The following is a 21080-nucleotide window of genomic DNA, read 5'->3' on the forward strand; positions in this document are numbered from 1 at the left end:
GAAGGAAAACGCTCGCTTTTGTCCTTGAAATGACACCGCAACAAAGGAGTTTCTTGGTCAGTGGCGCTGCGTGGGAGTTTACTTGGGTCCCTCTAATGCCAATAAACTCGTGTAAAAAAAAAAAAACATTTTAAGCGAATATTGTTGCATGACCCCTCTAATTACATTTGGATAGATCTGTCATAGCTAGCCCGTCGCACTGGTGTAGCGCGTTGTATTATATGTATGTATCAGTCGAATGGGTGTGGCGTCTCATTTAAAATACATATACTACTGAGGACTGCAAATAATGCAACAGATTAAACAATAAGAAAACTATAAAAAGCATTCGCGAGTCCAGCGAAACTTTTTTCTTTATTTTTTCTGACCTGCATTTACTGTTTTATGTTCTGACTTCCTGATTCTGAAAAGTTTCAGCGGTATCGCGAATAGACAACTGTACGGTAGAGAGAGGTTGTCGTGGCTGCAACTAAAAGAAGTGCGGTAATACGTACGAGAATAAGTACAATCGTTTCTTCGCTAGCGCATAAAAAAATAATCACGGAAGTGACGTAACTGCGCTCATGAAGCCCTGGAAACCGGTCCAAGAATTGTCTTTGATTCGCCTTTCTTGCAGAAATCATCCGACTATTAACTACGTCGATTTAATTCGAAAAGACAATTCCTCGGAACACACAGTAGGGCACACATGCAGGACTCTGTCCTGTGTCAACTTGCTTTTGACAGCGTTTACCCCCTTTTCCTCCGCCAACATTTTTATTTTATACATAAAAGATATATTACTTTCATCGTAGCCGATAACCCGCTAATATCGGGGACAGCGTTCTGAGGTATAACGTTGTCAAAGCTATGATCACTCACGAGCTCGTCGTAAACGTTAATTACCGACCAAACCAGTGCACCCTCACTCTTCATTGGAGCTGAGGAAGCTGTCCTCCAAACCATATATAACGCAGTTGTGACACAAATCGAAGTGCTCAGGGCAGCGCACAATACAACCCTAGAGCCACCAGAGCAGAGCGCACGCGGTGTCCGCTTTCCTGTCCCCAGTGACGACGAGGAAGCAACCCTCGGGGGCTGGCGACCACATGTGGAGCGCATCTTGGATGCAGCAGCAGCAGCGAGACACTCGAGAAGTTCGCCACCGTCCTTTCGGCAGCCTACCACCACCAGCCGCCTCTTTTCCCGCGCTCGAGGGAAAAGAAATTCCAGCCAGCTTCGTTGCCTTTTTGTATATGTTATAGTTTCTTTTTTTGTTTGTTTGAGCTTGCAGTGCAAGATAAACGAAATAACTTAAAACAGAAAATGTGAGAGAGAAGTACCATAAGAAAAATAAGATAAAGATGCCAGAGGATGAGAGATGTTGGGCAACATAGACCCGCGTGGTAATAACGTGAGAAACAAACTTTTTTTTTTTTAATGCGGAGTTGGCATCTGGTAGATGACTCTTTAAAGCGTGTAAAAGGAGAGGGAAGAAAACTAAGAAATAAAAATAATAACGCACGTGGTGCCGCTCATCGCGTCGTCCGCAGGCAGCTTATTTGGAATTAAGACCGGGTTATTATAACTTGGGGGAGAAGCAAAAAATGGAAAAGAAAAAAGCCCGGAGACGTTCTCACGACATTGAATGACATTCCGTTGCGCAATTCGTGACCGGAGACGAAGGCGTTCCCGCGGCTGAACTCGACAACTACGAGCGGTTCTGAGTCGCTTGTCACGAAAAGCTTGGAAGCTGGAATGAACCTTTTTTCCACATGAAGACGGCACTCAGCGGCGAAAGCTTGAAGTACGATTAACGTCGGGGAGGGGAGCTGCTCTATCTCCCCAGCTCGCTCCGCGAGGAGGAAGGGGAGGTAGCGTGCAACTCCCCTTCCGGACGCCAAACGTAGTTCGAGCTTTCGCCGCCGCGTGAGCTTTCGCCTGCATATGGGCCAAAACTGCTCTTGAAAAAGGTCCATTGTCCAAGAGCAGGTCTGTACCGAGCGAAGAATATCCAAAAACTACTGACCAATAGTGGCCTAAACGCGTCTTGAAAAACTGCTACTAGATCACGGCTGACCTCGCACGAGACGGAAATTTTCCAAGAGGGCAGAGCTATTTAAATAGAAGCGTGCCATTATTTCATCCGATTACGCAGTATCCACTCGAGAAAATCGCTTTATGAAAAGCTAAAAAAGTAAAATGAAAGGAACTCGACCCAGAATTGGGATTTGCGATACTACAGCGATGATAACACTCAGGGTCCCGGCGCTGATTGTATTTTAAGCCTCGCCATTCACTCACGTCGTTCTTTTGTTGATCCCAATGATTGGCTATCTGCGTGTAGTGTGGGGAAAGTAAACGCGCAAGCGCCCATTTCTTTTGTTTAGTGTGATAACGCCCCTGAAATTGCGCTCCATCCACTACGGGCAGAATCGTACCGTGAACCGAGCACTCGTGCCTGATATGAAGGTGGGCCCGACCAACAACACAGCCCGCCTCTGCACTTTTTCTTTATATATATATATATTAAAAAAATAATGTTTTGCTTGTGCATGTTTAGACAGCCTCGAAGTGTGTACGCCTCAACGGGAAGACCGTTCAGAGTTCCGCGGTTCCGCTATCACGTCCTCCCTCCTCTCACTTTCGCTAGGAGGCGATAGCCTCGCAGCCCGCCATCTTTCCCGAAGGTTTTCGGAAACCCGAGCCCCCGCTATCGGACGCCGTGTTGGTCGAGGACGGCCCGCCACGTCACGGAGAAGAAATAGTACAGTCCGTAGTTCGCTGTCCGGAATCCGATTAGAGAGCCGAAGACCTCGCGACCCTTCCCACAAACTCACGTACGCGTCGTGCCAGCCGCATCATATTCGCCAGATCACGCGCGCTTCATACGCTCTGAAGGGACAAAACGCGTCATCTCTAGACTGTTAGCGACTCCAACCCCCTTTCCTGTTTCACATTTCGACCGCCAGGCCGCGCCAGTGAGCGTTGCACACTCGAATTAGTTGGTAGGCATAGTTCCAGAGGTTTGGCCCCAGCAACAACGCAAAGTCACACAGTGTCCAATTATTTGAATCAATTCTCTCGCAAGCCGCGGTGCTGGCTCGTATATTCCCCCGCAGTGAATGAGCGAACCGGAGCAGCGGGTGGTGTCTGTCCACGCGTCCACAAAAGAGGCGGCGCAAATTATCTGGACCACGGCCGTGAAACAATCTTCGCTGACGCGTTACTCTGCGTACGCGCGACACACCCGCCGCGCCGCCAACTTCATTCGCGGACAACAACAGAAACCGCTGATGAGAGGAGAGAAAGCCTCGAAAGTTGGGAACGGCGATTTCATTGACCGAGAGACTCGGCGCCCGAATTCACGCAACCGTGCACCGCCACCGCCAACCGTGCGCGACCATCAAACACGAAGAGAGTTGAACGAATGAAAAAGTGCGGGTGAGGAGGACTGGCGAAGATTGGCCACCCACGTAAAAAGCCAGCGAGCTTTAAGAAGAAGAAAAAAAAATGGATATAGCGGAGAAAACATGTATGTAGTAAAATAACTGTAAGAGCAGAACTCAAAGAACCGAAAGAGCAGGAGACAAAAAAAAATACGTTTTCCGGAAACAGACACGAGAGGGCGCTCCGCGGGAGCTCGCCGCGCTAACCGGAAGGGAGAGGGAGTGACGCTTCCTGTCTACCGCCCGCCACAGAATCATTTCAAGTGTAACGCTAAACTCGAATTTTCTTTTTTTTCTTCTTGTTTCTTTAATTGTGTACGGAAAAATAAAGATATATGGGAGCGGCAGCCATGTTCGAATCGCGGTTTGCATCATCCGCGTCAAAAACGAGGTCGCGCTATTACGAAGTCTACCGCTAAAAGCATGGGTCTTTGAGGCTGTAATATGAGTGAGGGATTGTGAACATTAAAACAGTGAAAGCGACAAGAAAAAAAAAGTTAGGCATTGGATGTCGCAAGGGAGCCCCCGTTTTGATGCTGGCAACCACGGGCACGCCTCGCCAAGGTGTGCCCGTGGTTACCAGACTGGTGCCCTAAAGAAGCGCGTTCCACCCGCTTCGGCCAGACTAACGTTTGAAGCATGGCTGCTTGCAAACGTGTTTAATGATTCGCCGTCCATTACAGCGAATCTGCAACCATAATGGTTTATAAGAAAATACTCATTTTCTGGAGGAATAAGCTGTTGTGCGCTCTGGGGCGGGAAGTCTCCTCCTAGAAGACCGTTTGGCCGAATGAATAAGCAATTATTGAGTATGCGGAAATAAATGGAGTCTTGAGACAGATAAATGGTCGGAAACATTAATGATTGAGAAACGGGGCGATGCATTTAGCTAACAGGTTACTACTGCCCTGGCGAAGCGCAAGCATCTCCCCTTTCTTTCTTGACCCTAATTCGCGTTTATCATTCAAATTTGTCTTATTTTTTTTTCTATCTGTGGTATAGTCGTCATCTCATTCCACGGTATACATTGAATGTTCCGACATTTTGTATCCTCTTTGAATAACTATTAAAAAATTACGTACAGTACCTGTCTCCTACAGTCAAAAACAGATCGTGCAAGGCAACAACTTACGTAAACATAATGATCCAGAGCGAAAACTGTAAAACGAAATCAGATGTGGAGTACGCTCAAACTCGTACGTTTACGCTTTGTACAATACCATTGAAAACTTTCAAGAAGTTACTGGTTCAGACAAATCCCAGAACTTCCCAGGACCTGGTTTTCAACTGAACACTAATACCTTGAAGCTTGAAGCAAAACTCCGGCTGACGTATCACATCGTACGCTCTATATACGTCGGTTAAAGCTCTATTATTATTTTTTGTTATGTAGCATCCTTGCACCAAGAGAGGAAAGTCAACAAACATTACATCAGGAAATCGCAACTTGCTGCGCTATTATTTTAGGGCAAAAATAGGAAGTTTTCGTAGATCGTTTCTGCCGTCCCGCAACGTTCTCTGCAATCCGCAAAAAGATCCGGGACTGTGCAGGTGAGGCTAGTGTCGCACATGCGCAGTAGTGGCGCCTTCGTTCCGGGGAGAGTAGCGGAGGAGGGAAAACGGTCTACGAAAACTCCCCAATGGCTCTAAAAAAAAATTTCTTCCGACGTACCTAGCCTCCTTATCAAGGTAAACTACCGGCCGGTTTCTTTCAATTTTATTTTCCCACGCACGCCCTTTTTGACGCGAGTAATGACATCACGAGACGTCACGTCCTCGAGACACCCCCGCGCCCGTGTGATCGCGAGAGTTGTAAAACCGGGGTTCCGTGAAGTGCGGGCTCCGATTGCAGCGGTAACGAATGACGCCGACCAACGCGAGGAACCACGTGACCGGAAGTCGTCGCGAGAGGCGTCCACTTCCGGCGACAGAAAGAGAGAGACGCCATACAGCCGTAAAACCACCCTGCAAGCGAGCAATTTCCCCCGATGTTTATCTGACTGCACCTATCCCCGAGAGCGGAACTACGGCGTTTTCGGTTCCACCAAGTTCCACCCAAGCCTCTTTTCTCCTCTCACGTGTTCACGCTTCCAAAAACGTTGGGGTGGACAAGATTAGAGACTTTACGGGTGGCGCTTGATGAGTGACACAACCTGCCATCCTAATGTCTTCCAAGAGATCTGTACACCTCCGTATTGCTCTTCAGCCAATGAAAGTGCCTCATCAGCCGACACGCTCGGGTGATGTCCTAAGGATGGGCCATAGTTCTGGGGATGCCCTGTGGACGTTCATAGGACATCCCACAGCGTTGGAGAGCCTAAGGATATTCACGGAACAAAGTGTGCTTACTAGGGCAAGAATGCCGAAGAACGAATCACGGAACAAGAAGCGTGGACATGATGAACCACGTGCACGCCTGGCGTTCCTTCAGCTGTCCGCGACCATAGATACATCTCCGTGCTTCTTACGAGTACCAACGTTCTTCGAAGCGCCGACAGCGTGGCGGTGAAGGTCTTTGGAAAGCGCGAACGGCGGCGCATAGCAGTATCGAAAGACGCCACTTTGTGCCCGCGAAACGTGCTTCGTCATATGCGTGATGATTGTCGTTACTTCTATAGAAAGTATCGAGGGGCTTTAGGGTCTCTGCGTCAGCAGCGTCACTTGCTACATGGTGCTCCTAAGAACTCGGGTCGAAGCAATAGTGAATGTTGTCTTCGTGTTGATGAGATCGTCGGTGCAAGGAAAATGGCTGGTTACTGAAGTGCGACTTCGAAGCCGAGTCCATCAAGCACGTATAGCTTCCCCATAGCCGTTGTTGTTGTCGAATTTCTTATTCAATATATCTCGAGTGACACTAAAGCATTTTCACGAGCGCAAATCACGTTCTGAAAGATCAAATTGCTTTTAATAAAAATAAGTATAATTTTTCTTAAGACAGTAACGTAGAAATTCTGAAAACAGTTTTCAATTGAATGGTGCAGCAATCACTAACATCATTCGCAGTAAAACAAAATCCAACATATACTCTCTCTGCAGCATTAGAACTATGGAACTGACACTGCGCAATTCGATTCGAAGCACTATTCCCGTACCTTTACAATAAAGAAAGTAGATGTGCCTCAATAATTCTGGCATATGTAGTTGAATAAACTACTTTTGAAACATCATTAATGACTGAAATAACCGAGTCATAAGTGCGTGAAAAAGAAAAAAGGAATGTCGTCCTCCTCACCCTAATAATCCCCAGGACCCGAGCAGCATGCATCATCATTAAATGTTCAACATTTTTTTGGATCACTTTATTATTTATTTAAAGCAAAATGGGGATATCGGTTAACTTTTCTGGAGAACAGGAAGACAGCCAATCACGGCAGACAATAGGAGGATCCCAGCGAATGACGAAGCTCGCAATATGATTGCGTCATGAGAAAATGTGGTGTGCACAGGGACGAAAAGCGTGACGTTTCACTTTTCAGATCTACTTCTGTTCCGAGCTTCGTCATTGACTGGGATGCTTGTATTGTTCGCCGTAGTTGGCTATCTCTGCGTTCTGCAGTAAAGTGAACTCACAGGTGTTTTCCTTGCTTGTGTGTGTGTGTGTAGTGACTGAAAGCGTAGAAAGCTCAAGGCGTGGCAGATCCCGCCACGTCTTTTGCTTTTGTTATTTACCTTTTGTCTGTCAAAGAAATAAGATACAGGAGCGGAAGCTGTTTCCATGAAGTCGTCGCATATACCGGATGTTTCAGAGAAGACTGACAAAAATGTCTAAAATTAGTGTATTCCGGATAAAAAGATCATTTTCTCGGGACCGCACTACTCGAGGTGGCGGACGGCAGAAAATGCGCGATACTTACTAATGAGTTCGTTAATTAATTAACAATGACTAATTCACTTTTTAACTGGTAAAAAATAGACATAAGTTCTAATTAGAAATTTGCTGAGCGTCATCGAAAAAAAACTAAATCAGTAATTTTCGGAAAGACTTTGAGCACGTGGGAAGTGTAGTAGTGCGCTAAAGTTACCACTCGTGGAGCAGGGACAAGGCTAGCGGTTGCGATAAGGCGACCGCGCGATTTTCCCGTCTCGTATCAGAGCCCCAGCCTTGTGCCTGCTCCACGAGTGGTAACGTTAGCGCACTACTACACTTCTCACGCGCCCAAAGTCCTACTAAAGTGTCTAATTTAATGGATTTGCATGGCGCTCAGTAAGTTTCTAATTGGAACCATACGTCTAGTTTCACTAATCAAAAATATAATTAGTTATTTTAATTAAGTATTGAACTAATTACTACGTATCGCGCATTTTCTACTACGAGTATAATACGGTCCCGAGAAAATTATATTTTTACCTCGAATACTCTAATTTCAGGAATTGCTGTCGGTCGGTCTTCGCTGAAGCACCCAGTATAAGCGCAAAGTGGAATCTGTTTCGATTTACTGAAGTATTAGAGTAATAGATATGTTTCATTAACCGAAAAATCACGCTGCTTTTGTTCTAGTATGGCGTGGTTGATATCAAGAATTAAAAAGTTAGGAAGTGAACTGTACTTTACGATGCAATTACCCTCCGGTAAATTTCTGTTCGAGACTGCTCTCAGTCATTAGGTAGATGGAAGAATCAATCTGCCGGCCTTGTCTAAAACAAAAAACAAACAAAAAAAAAAAAAAACGTAGTGAGAAAGAAAAAAAATGAAAGACGTTTACAAATCCCTGTAACGCGATATTAGAACGCAGCTCTTGAGGAGGAGGGGAGGGTACGTATCCTCTCTTTCTCCTCCCCTCCCCCTCCTCTGTAATTAGCGGAGAATAGAATTGCTGTTGAGGTCACGTGACTTCAATTTTCCCGCTAAATCTAGCAGAGAAACAGAATTTGCTCATAGGTGACGTGACGCCAAGTCATGTGCCGTCATTTTCCCCGCTAAACTTAACGGGGAATTGATGTGGTGTTGAGGCCGCATGACGTTAATTTTTCCGCTATATTTAGCGCGGTTACGCCGACGCCACGAAACCCGGAAACGGGCGCCCAAATACTGCACTAAAAAAAAAGGAAATGAAAAAAAAGGAGAACGATTTGTAACAGGGTGATTTTTTTCACATAATTATGATTTACATAATTACATAAACCTGATTTTGTTATCATGATTCGTATCCACCCTGCTTCCCAGCCAGTCAAAATCCTGCATCAGCTGATCAGATTACCAAGCCTCAAATCCCGAAGCAAGAAGTGTGAACACAAGAAATCACATCTTGCGTTTCCTAAGGCTGCCAGGGCTTCTTTTTCTCAAAAATGTCATCGCAAAATAAACGGAGCAGGTATACCCAAGCCGTCTCCGACGTCCGCGGAGGAACAGAGAAAGCGCCGGGGAAAGCCCATTAGCAGCGTCGTCTCGGAGGCGCAGGAGACACTAATGAGCTGCCACCCCCGCCTAAGCGTCGGCACAAAGACCACGGCGTCACAAAGGAGGATGCCGTTCTGCTACAGCAATCAGTGTCCGCCTTCTTTGGGGCCCTTGTTCTGGTCAACTACTCCGCCGGGGTAATGGCTCCGAGGCGAGCATGGATAGAGAAAACCGTTCTCAATGTGGGCACGTCGCTCTCTTTTAGAGCTATTGTCACTTACTATGCGCAAGTTCGTCTGCTTCTTGCGCAGGGGTTCAGAAAGCCAAGCTCCGAGTGGCTCGGATTGGAAGGATAGTGGTAGACCTCAATGCTAGCTGTCTTGAGGTCTACCCTTTATCCTTCCAATCGAGCCAATAAGAGCTCGGCGTTCTGACGTCACCACAACCCCTGCGCAGGAAGCAGACGAACTCCCGCTCCACCCAGGCCCCATTGTCACTTACTATACGCCTATATTGCAACTTACTACACGCCTATATTGTCATGCCGGAGAACGGCTCCAGAGATATAACGTTAAGAGGGTTGCCATGTCAACTATATATATATATATATAACAAAATGTCAATATCACGGGCACTTTCGTCATCATACGTTTTTTCCAAAGAGAAAAAATCGGAAATATGCAGATGAATGAAGCGTACTTGATCGAATCAATCAAAGTTTACGAAGCCGCCAGAAGACAAGATTCTTGGCGGAGCCGGGGCTCCGCCAAAGATTTTGTCTTGTGGCGGCTTCGTAGACTTTGTTTCATTCGATCAAGTAGGGTTCATTCATCTGCATATTTTCGATTATTACCAAAATGTCAATGTACAGATACCGGGGAGGGGGGGGGGGGGGGGGGGGGGGGGGCGTTATCTTTCTGCCAGAACTGGAGATCGAAGCTAACGAAAGCACGCTGGGATTCCATTTCCCATGTATTTTGTCAATAAAGGCAACGTGTGCGTTATTTTTGTTAACATGCCACTACTAGAAGCTCGTTACATGGCACGTAAACAGCGTCCTGGTAAGGATGACGGCTCGGGCCCGGGGAGGGCACGAGCCCCGATGCTTCCCCCCCCCCCCCCCCCCCCCCCCCCTTCCCGAAGTCTACGCCTATGATTGTTCGTATTTTGAAGGAACAAAAATACGGTACTGAGACTGATACAGACACTGAGGAGACTGACGCGTTGTGTGGCTGTTATGCCTTCTGTGTACAGTAATTATTCCCCTTTTTCTGCGATTCAGCTACACCAAGTTCGATTCAGCAGACATTAAAGATCTGCCCGCGGCTTGAAGCAACACCAAAAGGGGCTGTTGAAGAAACGCGACAAGTTATAATTGTCTCTGCGCTCTCTCTACAACAGCAGGATAACAAACGAAATTGGCAAATCAGCCAAGTAACGAGGAAAAAAAAAAACTCGAATGGTCGGAAACGAACGCGTTTGGCCACTCCCACCACTTATCGCCCTTCCAATAGCCATTATCCCCAAGACTGAAATATGAAGGGAAAAAATGAGTACGCAGGCGGTAGTCTTTGGCGTGACCACGTTATCAGCGTCGCGATCGACTCCCTTTACTTCTTATCGGTTGATTCTGCAACTTATACGGAATACTCCGTAATCACGCAAGAAGCAGGACCACGCCCCATGTGTGTGTGTGTGTGTGTTTTACAACCTATACACTCTAAAAATGTCTGTGCGTCTACTTTCACGCACAACACTCTGAGAGCAAATCGGCGCAACTTACGGAGGCAGCTCAGCGAATGACGATGCCGAAACATACGTTTAGACCAAAAAACGCAGTCTGAGTTGTGACATTAAGCAATGCAAAACGTCACACTTGCATTGCTTAATGTCACAACTCAGACTGCGTTTTTTGGTCTAAACATGTGTTTCGGCATCGTCATTCGCTGAGCTGCCTTCATAAGTTACGCTGATTGGCTCTCCGAGTGTTGTGCGTGGAAGTAGACGCACAGACTTTTTTTAGAGTGTATTGCGCGACAGGGGTATGGACTTATGAGCGCCGATGAAACCAAATCGGTGTATGAAATGTTTCAAAGATTCTAAATATGACGAGACCTGTTGTACCCTGCTGCAATAAAAAAAGCCGCCCTACGTATCTGCATCTGTCGGTGGCTGTACACCGACTCAAACCTCAGCTGTCCCCACTGCGCAATGCGCGGACGCTTTCTCTCGCGAGAATCTGATTTCTGCGAAGGCGCAGTTGGCAAACGCGCTCTTGTTCGTAAACAACCTGTTGGTGTACAACTTGCAGCTGTTCTAAAGTTTCTAAATATACACACAACACAATTCTGTTTGACGTTTTGCGAGAAGCGTCGCTTGTTTCTCGCTCTGGCGCGACGATGAGGCCCTACTACGACATCGGCGACCATGACGTCGACTGCGGCCCGCGGGGACGGCAGCCCCCGGGAGGGCCTCCCTTCCCGCGGCGCGTCCCGCGCCCATAGTTCACACGGTCGGGGTTCCTTCCCGGCGCCATCTGGTCCCCCAGGAGCGAGGCGAGTGGCCCAGCTGCCTCGCGGAGAGGCTTCCTGCCTGCCCCGCCTGGGCAAGTTGCACCTGCGCCGCCGAATGCCGGGTTCGGTAATCGGCGCCGGCTCGGTGGCACCAACGCGCGCTGGGAACGACGCGATTCAAATCTCCGACCGCGCCGTCATTGGCCCTATGATGATGCCTAGGTTATTACGACTGAGAGACCTACGAGATGAGGGGGGTCGTCCGATTAAGAACGTTTACTTTTCGAACACACGGTTCGGGAACTCGAACGTGGGGCCTTTCAAGGTTGTGGAGGAAAAACAAAAAGCTAGAATTAAATAAAGCGTTACTTCCGCCGTGTTTGTGGAGCTCCAGATTGATTGCCTTAAAGGTGTTTATTTACGATTTATCAGCGATATTTGCTTTGTGATTCGTTCTTCGGCATTGTTATTGACTAACCACGATGTTTTACTGGCGTCGCGGCGATAATAAGACGGTCCAAACTCCCTGTATTTCTTACGTTGCCGATGGCTACCAATGAAATGAGGCCGTTTCGTTTCTCACGTTAGTGCATCTCCCGATTTCTATTCTGTAAGATCTGCTTCTGGGCATATATTCGGGTCCTCGCGATCGGGTTTCAGTTAATTGGGTGTCGGTAGGCATCGATAAGTGTGTCTTCAAGGCGTACTTTTGTACTTCCTTTGCGGACGTACATTAATTAACCGACTCTACGAAGCGCCTTCTTACGGAGACGATCGCAGAGTAGGGAACGCTCTAGGACGCGGCTAATTTGCGCACACGCCCCAGTATACGTACGTTCCAATCCCGTCGGCACCCTATCTTGGCCGCTCGATCGCGATGCATGCATCTGCATCTCCAGTTGCTCGATCGCCACACCGGAAAGCATTGGCTCCTCTTACCCGTCCTACCCTTCGCTTCGCCATGGATTCAGTCATTCCTGGTGATATCCATCACTGCCAGGTGATAGTAAGGGGGAGAAAACCATATGGTTGCCTTTTTAGACTTAGGCTAGGTGGCGCTAGGTACCGCCCGTTACATAGGGCTTAGTCATCGAAATCCATCCATGTATAGCCCCTGTCCCACCGCTAATACTACATACAAAAGACTGTGTGCAGACATGCTCCAAGCACACACGTGTATGAAGCAAACGTGCTTCGAGCAGGCGTGTCAGAAATAAGTCTTTCTCCTCTTTGTATCGACGCCAGTGCCTGTAACCATGTCTGCGGCGAACGCGTTTCTTTGTAGAATATCTGAACAGCGCGACTGGAGGAGCTTTAGCACTCCCTGCGGGTATATATACCCGAACGCATATCATCTGTCCTCTTTCAATCAGTTCAGACAATGAGAAGGACAAGCGCTATCATTCTCCAACGGCCATGAAGAGCCAGTGGCAGAAGCCTTGGCGGAACTGGTTGAAAGAAGATCAATGCATCGTGGTGGGTGTTCGTAATGCATCCATAAATGCCTGCGCCCATGTTGCCTCACGATGTGCTCCATAAACTCCAATCATTAATATCTTTATTATCAGCTTTGTTACTACATGTGATCGTGTTCTCCTCAAAAACCGTAATAATCATTAAAATAAAAGAAATCTTGGTTTCTTGCCGAACGTTACTATTTTTTTCTTTCCTCTTTTGAATTAAGATATATGGAGGTGCATGTTAGATTAGCTTTATGATACTTTATCGAGACGTACACATTTCAAACGCCAAATGCATCGTCTTTTCGTCCGACAACCAAATCTTGTGATAACCTCTTCACGTAACACAAAAATAATGCGCACTATTTTTTTTTTTTTTTTTTTGAGCGAGAAAAACAAGCGGTTATTTATCACGCTCCAAACGTATTTTAGTTGCAAATAGAGCGGATACTTTACAAGATAGTCTAATCGTTATTAAAGGAAGATCGAAAATGTTTGGAATATATTGCTGTGCAACATACATGCACGCATTGCTGAGACTCTATGCCTGATCGCACCCCAACTATTAACGATACCATCTATATATTAAAGCAAAAATGAGCGGTCGACCTCTAACCGTTTTCGTGGTTCAATTTGCAGCACACGGAGAGTAGCGTCACTGGCATTCAAGATCTAGGACAGCACTCTTCTTCAAGGGGAAAACAAAGATGGCCAAGGTGTGGCTAATTATGACGTCGCTTCGCGATCGCTTCCCAGATTGTTCTTAACAGTTGGGGTTTTTATCTCATTGGCTGATAGCAAGAGGCTCATGAATGGCCACGCCCTTTCGTTTTTAAGTTGTCGTTACTGTGATTGCACCGCACCTCGAGGAAGACTGGTGCGTATGTTTTGCCTGTTGGAGAAGGCTGTCCGTTTTGCGCCGTACATTGAAAAGGGAGGCACAGCGATTTCGTAAATATTGATGGGACCGATTCTAACGTTCCGCAGGCTTTTGCGTGATATGTTGGCAAGATTGTTAATTGATTTTTTTTTTTTTTAGGTAAGTTGCATAATAGAGACGCTTTCACAATTTTCTTTTAAAATTGACATAACTTTGTTATGAGACATGCATCTTCAGTGGGGAACGGCGTGAATTAAAAGTTATTCGGAAATCTTGCACACGCGACGTATAAAGACCCTTGTATCGGAGGGTTCTGTTGGCGCGCAAATGAAAATGGTGCTCATTATTTGAGCACGTTAGCAGCAACCTGACGTATTCGGTAGCGAAAAAAATAATGCCCTCGATTGAACGTTCTGTTTATCAAAAGGGAACGCCGAATGACAAGACTAGCAAATCGTAATCGAGTGGCAAGGGTTTTGATAAAATGTATTTCTAAAAAAATATGCGCGTATTAAGTGTGGTGCTAGTAAGGCCAATAATTATTTTTTTTTCTACTCGACTATCGTGTGTGAGGCCACTAACTGACGCACCATAACAACCGACAACATGTCAACCTGCCTCGCAACAAGAACTCGTAACGGACGAACTAAAGCGTCCAAAGACCAGCAACATTACTAAAAAAACACTTCGGCTTCGGAACCACTTGCTCGCACCAAAGCGCGTCCCGGGAGAGGAACCCTTTTGTCAACGAACCAGCGCTGGCGGGGAGCTAGGCCTAACGTACGGGACAGTACCACCGAAGACGCGAACCGCTCTCTTTCGGGACTCCGTGCTCGCTGCCACACGAAAACAATAAAACGTTTCCGTGGCTGGTTGCTCCTCGTTAGCCATTATTTGCCGCTCCCGCTTCCTTCATCCGTAACTTGGGGCCCAGCATTTAACCCCCAAGAAGTGATCTAGCGCAACTTCCAGAACAATGATGCCTCTCTTCCGACGCCCTCTATTCGCGCGGAGCAGACGACGGCGTAGGCCTAGCAGACGACCCGTTCTTCCGACGGCGGCGACGCACGATTCGCTGGCCTCGGCTTATTAAACGGCTCAAAATAAACACACAGCCCGACTGCTCTCAATGGACGGTGATGAGGCTACCGGGGAAGTAAGTGACCAGCGTTCCGCAACTTCCACTGTCCCTTTCGAAGGAACGAAGAATGGACGTGGTGGTTGTGCAGACGACGGAACGGCGAGCGCTTCTTGACGCGGGTGATGCGACTCTTTAGTGTAGGGAAGAGGAGTGGTTATTCGCACTCGCTGCTTCCACGAAGCGTAACCATCTCTCTCTCTTTCGATGGTGATGCGCACGGGGATGTGTGGCGCTTTCGAAGGGTGATTAACATTCTCATCGCCGATTCCGGGTAGACTAGGACGCTTGTTTTGTCGGAGCAGTCAAGATTCAGTGTTGGTTCTCCTCGGTGCCTCGATCGCGTTGTTTGATCGGTCGGCTGGAAAGATAAGGATAAGGCGCAGTCTTTCTGGAGTGGTGTCCCCAACCGATATCTCTTCTCTCTGCAGCTGCCTCAATATACCACGCTTTCCCGCACAAGCGTGGCCTCTCTGTGAAGAAAAGTATAAGAACTGTGATCTAACGCACAATTACTCAAACTATACAACGTAAAACAAACGACGTTGGAGAAAGAAAACGACGAAGAACATAAATGAAATTATGTCAATCTTTTTTTTTTTTTATATACATACACTATATAAATGGCTTTCGGCGTTCTGTTTTGTATCGCGGGGTTGTGTTCCTTTTGATGTTTCAAAGCGACTGTCTTCACGGAAAAATGCTATCTCCATCCTCTACTGGACCACGGGATGCGTCTGGTACCAACGTTTTTCTCGTTTAATATCGAAGCAACATTGTGTACATACACACAGGAAAAGCAAGCTGCACGGCAGTGGATCGCTTACCTTGCACGGTCGGTGGTATCGTGACGGCCACAAGGGCCAGCCAGAGCCCGAGGGCCAGTCGCATTTTCCGGGGTTTCATCTCGGAGCGAAGTCTTTTTCGTTAATCCGTGCGTCGCGACAGGGATTCGACGGCTCGAGGGGGGGTCACCGCCAGCGGCCTGTCATTGTTTGAGTGGCCGTCGTCGCCGTAATCCAGCAGGTAATCCAGAGGAGGGCACACATGAACGCAGCACTTTCCGATCACGGACGAACCACGGCGACCACTGTTTTGTTGCCTCGGGTACCGTCTCACGAGAAGCACCACCACCACCGCATCGTTCACTCGAACAATTGTTGGCGGTCCGTCGACGGCCAGTCCACCAGACAGTCGCACCGTCAACACTGCACTGGAAAAGAGAACCGTCCTGTTTGGGAACCCCCCATCACCCCCTCGCGCAGCGCACCCCTCCTCCTCTCTCTCCTTCTTCTTCCGCGCGCGCGCTAAACGCGAAACGCGAACCACCGCCGCGAGAGGATTTTGAACCCAGCCTCAAAACTTTCGAAACGTCAAGAAACGCCGTTTAGCCTCTCGATATACATCGCAGATAGTTAGTCAAAAAGAACCTGTATCATACGCGATGTTTTCTTGCGCCTCTAAACAACTTCAAAACCGATTTGATCGGGGAACTACTTCCTTTCGCGCGCGGCAGTTCCTTCGAGCGCCGAATGACGCACGTCACGTGACTTCGCGGAGGAATGTCGTCTGCCAGGTGGTTCCCTTTCCTTTCCGCCCTCTCTCCCCTCCCAGGGACGGAAGCCTCCTCTCTCAAATGGTCGTTTGCTTCTGCGGCTCTGTGGGGTGTTTCTCCCAGTGTGGCTCTCCGCCACCCCGCCGCCTGCCTGCCTGCCTGCCTGCCAACTTTCTGCTTTCCTTTCACGGCTTTGGCCGGCTTGGCCACTTGGCTCCCCTGATAGCTCCGGCGACCGGCACTGCCTTGACTGGCTTGTGCCTGCCTACCGGCTGTAGTCTCCTCTTTCTTTTCTTCTTTTTTGTATTTGTGCTGCTCAGTACTTTTTCTTCTGCAGGCGTGGGATTGGCTTTTTGTTCGTGCCGGACGGATGAGCAGGCCGCATCGACGTCCGCACGTTGTCATTAGGCAGCGCAATCTTTCAATCATGGCTCGAACTTCTCTGCCAGGCCTTTCGTCCCCAGCGGTTCGAGCTGCCTGGGCGTCGAGGAATTGCACGCCATCTTCGAGTTGCGTGTCTCCGTGCCGTTTCCCAGTGCAACTCTTCATACTCCCTATTCATCGTCTGCTGCTCCATCGTGTACATTTATTTTCTTCGCCGGCCGTCAGCTATATACATACGTGGAGCGAATAAAACAGAGTGCGCCTCGCGATGACGGCTGGCGCCTCTCGAAGCACTCGCCGGCAATCGCCGAAGAATTCGCGGCTCCACCCACCCAAATCTCACAAGGGCGGAGCGCATCGGACGAGAACCTCGGGGCGTTTCTCCGAATTCCTGCGTTCCTTTACGGGCTCCCCGGTTCTTAAAATGCGGCTCCGTAAACAAATCGGGGCACAGACGAAGGCGACGGCCAGCCACAGGAAATCGCACGTGGAAGTAGAAAAGGTAGCAAGTATAAACCATAAAAGGGCTGTACACTACCATGCTCAATGACGAACGCAGTTTTTTTTTTTTTTTTATAATTTAACTTTTGCTTTTATTTTAGATTCGATATATGTTATCTTATCTAGACGTACATCCTTCAAACGCCAAAAGCATCGCGTCTTCCTCCCACAACCAAATCTTGTAAGAACAACTACTTCGCGCGGCGCATGAACAATGCGCACATTTTTTTTTTTTTTTAATGTGAAAACGAATATATAGTGGATCGTTTCGATGCCTCTGATCATGATACCCGATTACGATACCATGCATGCGCAAAGGGTCGGGTGTCGTTACCGGAGTGATCGGAATGGTGTACAACTCCCTTGTGCTTGTCGATCTAACCTTCTTTTGACTTGGATAATGGCACCGACAGTTGTCCGCCATGAACAGAAGGGGCGCTGGGCAGTGCATTCTTTACTTTAGTGGGATCCTCCGTCGTTCCTGGTTCCCGAGCAGAGAAGCGACCTTCAGCCTCCTGGAAATCTACGGATTACGGATTAGTGACGGCGGACGAAGAACTGTGAAGACGGCGTCTCGTTTCCTGTTCACTGGCAGAGGGAGTGTTCGGGATGTTACCGCTTAGGGATAATGACCGGCGCGTCGGTGGGATTATAGACCTTTGCAAAAAGAGCGCTCTGGCCGACGCCATTTTGCGAATCGAGCGACCCCTATCAGCCAGAAATTTCTGGCACCCGCCTGAGCTGTGGAAACCCGGTCAGCGTGACTCCCCACCAGCATTTTGCATTCGGAGTTCGTCGGCTTTTCTTGGAAGTTTTTACTTTATTCGCCTGTTTATGATGCTTACCCTTTGTGTGCTATCTTCCACTGTGAGAATCAGAAAATACCAGGGCTCGTAGCCTGCTCGGCCTTCGCAGGACACGAACGAAGAGAGCGAACGTCAAGCAGCCCGCGACGCAGGCAGTTCGACGTTCTTGGAGGATTATTTCCGTTGAGATAATCTCCAAAAAGCCTTCCCGGCTGTGTTCCGGGTCTTCGCGAAAAATAGCTGATAGGGTCGGGTCCAGGGTGTGGGGACAGAATAGTTCATTTGCTTTGAAGCTGTGCAAAAAAGCTGCTCTCTTCTACATGTTCCCCAAAACACGCCGGATTCCGTCCGATTGTCTTGAAGTGACTATCGTCGACACTGTATAGGAAGCGAGCAAGCCGGCCGTGTCACGGCGGTCGCCTATTGTTCGCCGCGACCTAGCGGTAGCCGCCACAGGAGCATCGGGGAGCAATGTCGATGAAGAGCACGGCGGGCGGTGTCCCCGTCGTGATTACGAAGGAATTTAAGGCAGTTACGAATTCGGAAAGTTCCTTCGGTAGCCGGTGCCGTCGGCGCAGAATCATCGGGAAGTAATAGCAACGAACACCACACAGGACAGTGGGCGATTACGAATCCGGAAAGCTTCTTCGGTAGCCGGTGCAGAATCATCGGGGGGAAGCAATGGCGATGAGCAACACAGCGGACAGTGTCCCCGGGGTGATTATGACGGGGTTTAAGGCGGTTACGAATCTAGAATGCTTCTTTCCTGGCACCAATATGAAGAAGGGAAAACTCCTTCGTGAATCTGGCCGCGTGTACGACGTGAAGGAGGTCCGTTTCGACGGACAAGTGGATGTCACGGAGCGCCGTACTCCGCTAACGAAATTAAGCGCGCCCGCAAAAAATGTAGTTGGCGTTGAGTGGACTGTGGTAATTCTGTACGTTTATTTCTGAATCAGCTTGACAATAACTGGGCGATTTTTTTCGCGCCGTTACGCGATTCCCACTGTAGGCTGATGGAAACATCCAAGGGTAGGCTTAGGTGGGCGACCGCATTCCGCTTCTCAATTCCGGTGAAGTGTTTGCTGCATACTTTAGAGTTTGCCGTCGGTGTAGATGCTGTTCCATTGTCGCTAGAATAGAAAAAAAGTTAATTGTATTATTCGTCAGCAGCTTAAACAAAGCGCGAACTGGAAGGTAAGAAACACCATGCACTAACCTGTATGGACGCACAAGTCGCACCCAGATCGCGCAGTACTCCGCCTCGTACGGCTTCGAAGGGACGATGTAGTACTTCGTGCCGTGCGCGACCTTCGACGTACTGTTGCAGCCGACCACGCAGCAATTGTTGCGGCTTTTTTGGTGCGGAATAGCCATCTCAGAAATTACAGCGCTAACCCACTACAACTAGGGGTGTCGCGAACCGGCCGCGGTTCGAGTTCGACCAGGTTCGACTTTTTGGAACTTTTAGTGGAAATTTCGACGAACCTTCTATTGAGGTTCGACTCGTGTGCACATGCGCGACAGGATGGCCAGTTGGCTTCGGATTGAATGATAATGGCTAAGAGATGAACTGAGTGCAGCGCTGATTGGTTATTTCAGTTAATATAGCACAAAACAATTAAGTTATTAACTTCTGTGATTAGAATTGGTTTCTTTAATTGTGACTGTTCATAAATTTAAAAATAACCCTTCGCATAAAAAAAGTTTCTCCAAACTTAGACATGCTTTTATAAAGGTCTGGCCACACTGTCCACAAAGTCGAACCGGTCGAATTTGGTTAAAAGTTCGAAGGTTCGTCGAACCGGTTCGACCCAGTCGAACCCCGAAAGTTCGACCAAAAAATCTGGTTCGACAAAAGTTCGCGACACCCCTAACTACAACGCACAACCAACGCAGCGACTGGCAGAAGCTCCCCGATGCAATGGACCCGCTTGCCGCTAGGGGCGCCCTGGTCGGGGCTTGAATTAGATGCGCACGGTTCCTATATTGGATATGCTGTGTTATTTGAGACCTTTCTCAAATCCTGTTCAGATAACGCGGCACCGTGGGGTACGTACAATATATGTTGTTCGATTGATGAGACTCATTGAATTTCATGTTGTGGGCGGGGAATATCCATGCAGTCCGGATATCCTGTGTGGTCAAATATCTTGACCTATATAGATTGACACGGCTGAGTGTACGGTGCCGTAAAATGATGAACATAAAATGAAACAAACATTCCAGTTGCATTTGTTTTGTCGCGCACAGACTCGCCAAAAACAGCTTTCCTTTTTGTTGTTTTTGTTCCCAAAAATAGAGCACTGCTTTCTTAAATACCTCTATAAATTATGTTCGCCAGAGAACACCAAATAAAAAAGAAAACGCGGCATTTCAGCCGCTGCCAGCCTCCGGAATTGCGCCTACGCAGGCTGCCACAGCCCACTGACGAGAACCTCGACAGCTCAGCGCAGTCGGGCAACACTGACATACACTCTCAAAACCAGGAACGCGCGCTGTAAATCGCTTCGTTCGAGACTGCCGCTGGAAAGGTCTATACTTTCCGAATCCTGACGAGATCAGTCCGACCGGGAACCAAGTGCTTATTTAAACCCAATGGTCCCAGGAAGTCGTGGCCAAGGGGAGGAAGTGACCGAGTGGGCTAACGTGTCTCAGCTCGGAGCGTGGAGCGAAAGCTTGCGCTGGGAACCTCCTGGGTTCGATCCCCGCCGCCCCCGCCCGTTTCGATGTAGATGAGTTTCGTACCGGCACGCGTTCGTGTGATCAGTATTGCGTGATGCACGTTAAAAACCCCAGGTTAGCGGTTGTACCGCACTGGCTAAATTTCTCATCTACAGCTAAGAGACCGATTACCCGTTGAGGCGCATCTCCACCATGGCTGTACAAACATAAAGAGCAAACCAAAGTCGTGGCCATCGGATTCGTGGGCTGGGAAACCATCTGTTGCGGCTCGACGAACGCTTCTTCTTGTCTCAGGGTTTAGGTTATGATGTCAGCTCTCCTTGACGTCTGGCTCTTCCCGTCTTGAGAGCCACGTTCGATCTTCTGGCTTGGGCCGAATTCTTTACCTGGAG

General features: G+C 48.3%; 1 protein-coding gene across 1 annotated transcript in view; it reads right to left on the reverse strand.

Moving 5' to 3' along the window:
• LOC115326785 (neurogenic locus Notch protein) overlaps nucleotides 1-15981 on the reverse strand; it is a 117441-nt gene extending 101460 nt beyond the window's left edge. Inside the window, exon 1 of the mRNA XM_040206844.2 lies at nucleotides 15585-15981. Coding sequence (XP_040062778.2) covers nucleotides 15585-15663 — 79 coding nt within the window. The 5' untranslated portion in view covers nucleotides 15664-15981. The remainder of the gene's footprint in view (nucleotides 1-15584) is intronic.
• Nucleotides 15982-21080: the final 5099 nt, after the last annotated feature.

The sequence above is a fragment of the Ixodes scapularis genome, unplaced genomic scaffold (assembly GCF_016920785.2).
Source record: "Ixodes scapularis isolate PalLabHiFi unplaced genomic scaffold, ASM1692078v2 PGA_scaffold3__209_contigs__length_174095766, whole genome shotgun sequence".
NCBI classification, from domain to species: Eukaryota; Metazoa; Arthropoda; class Arachnida; order Ixodida; family Ixodidae; genus Ixodes; species Ixodes scapularis.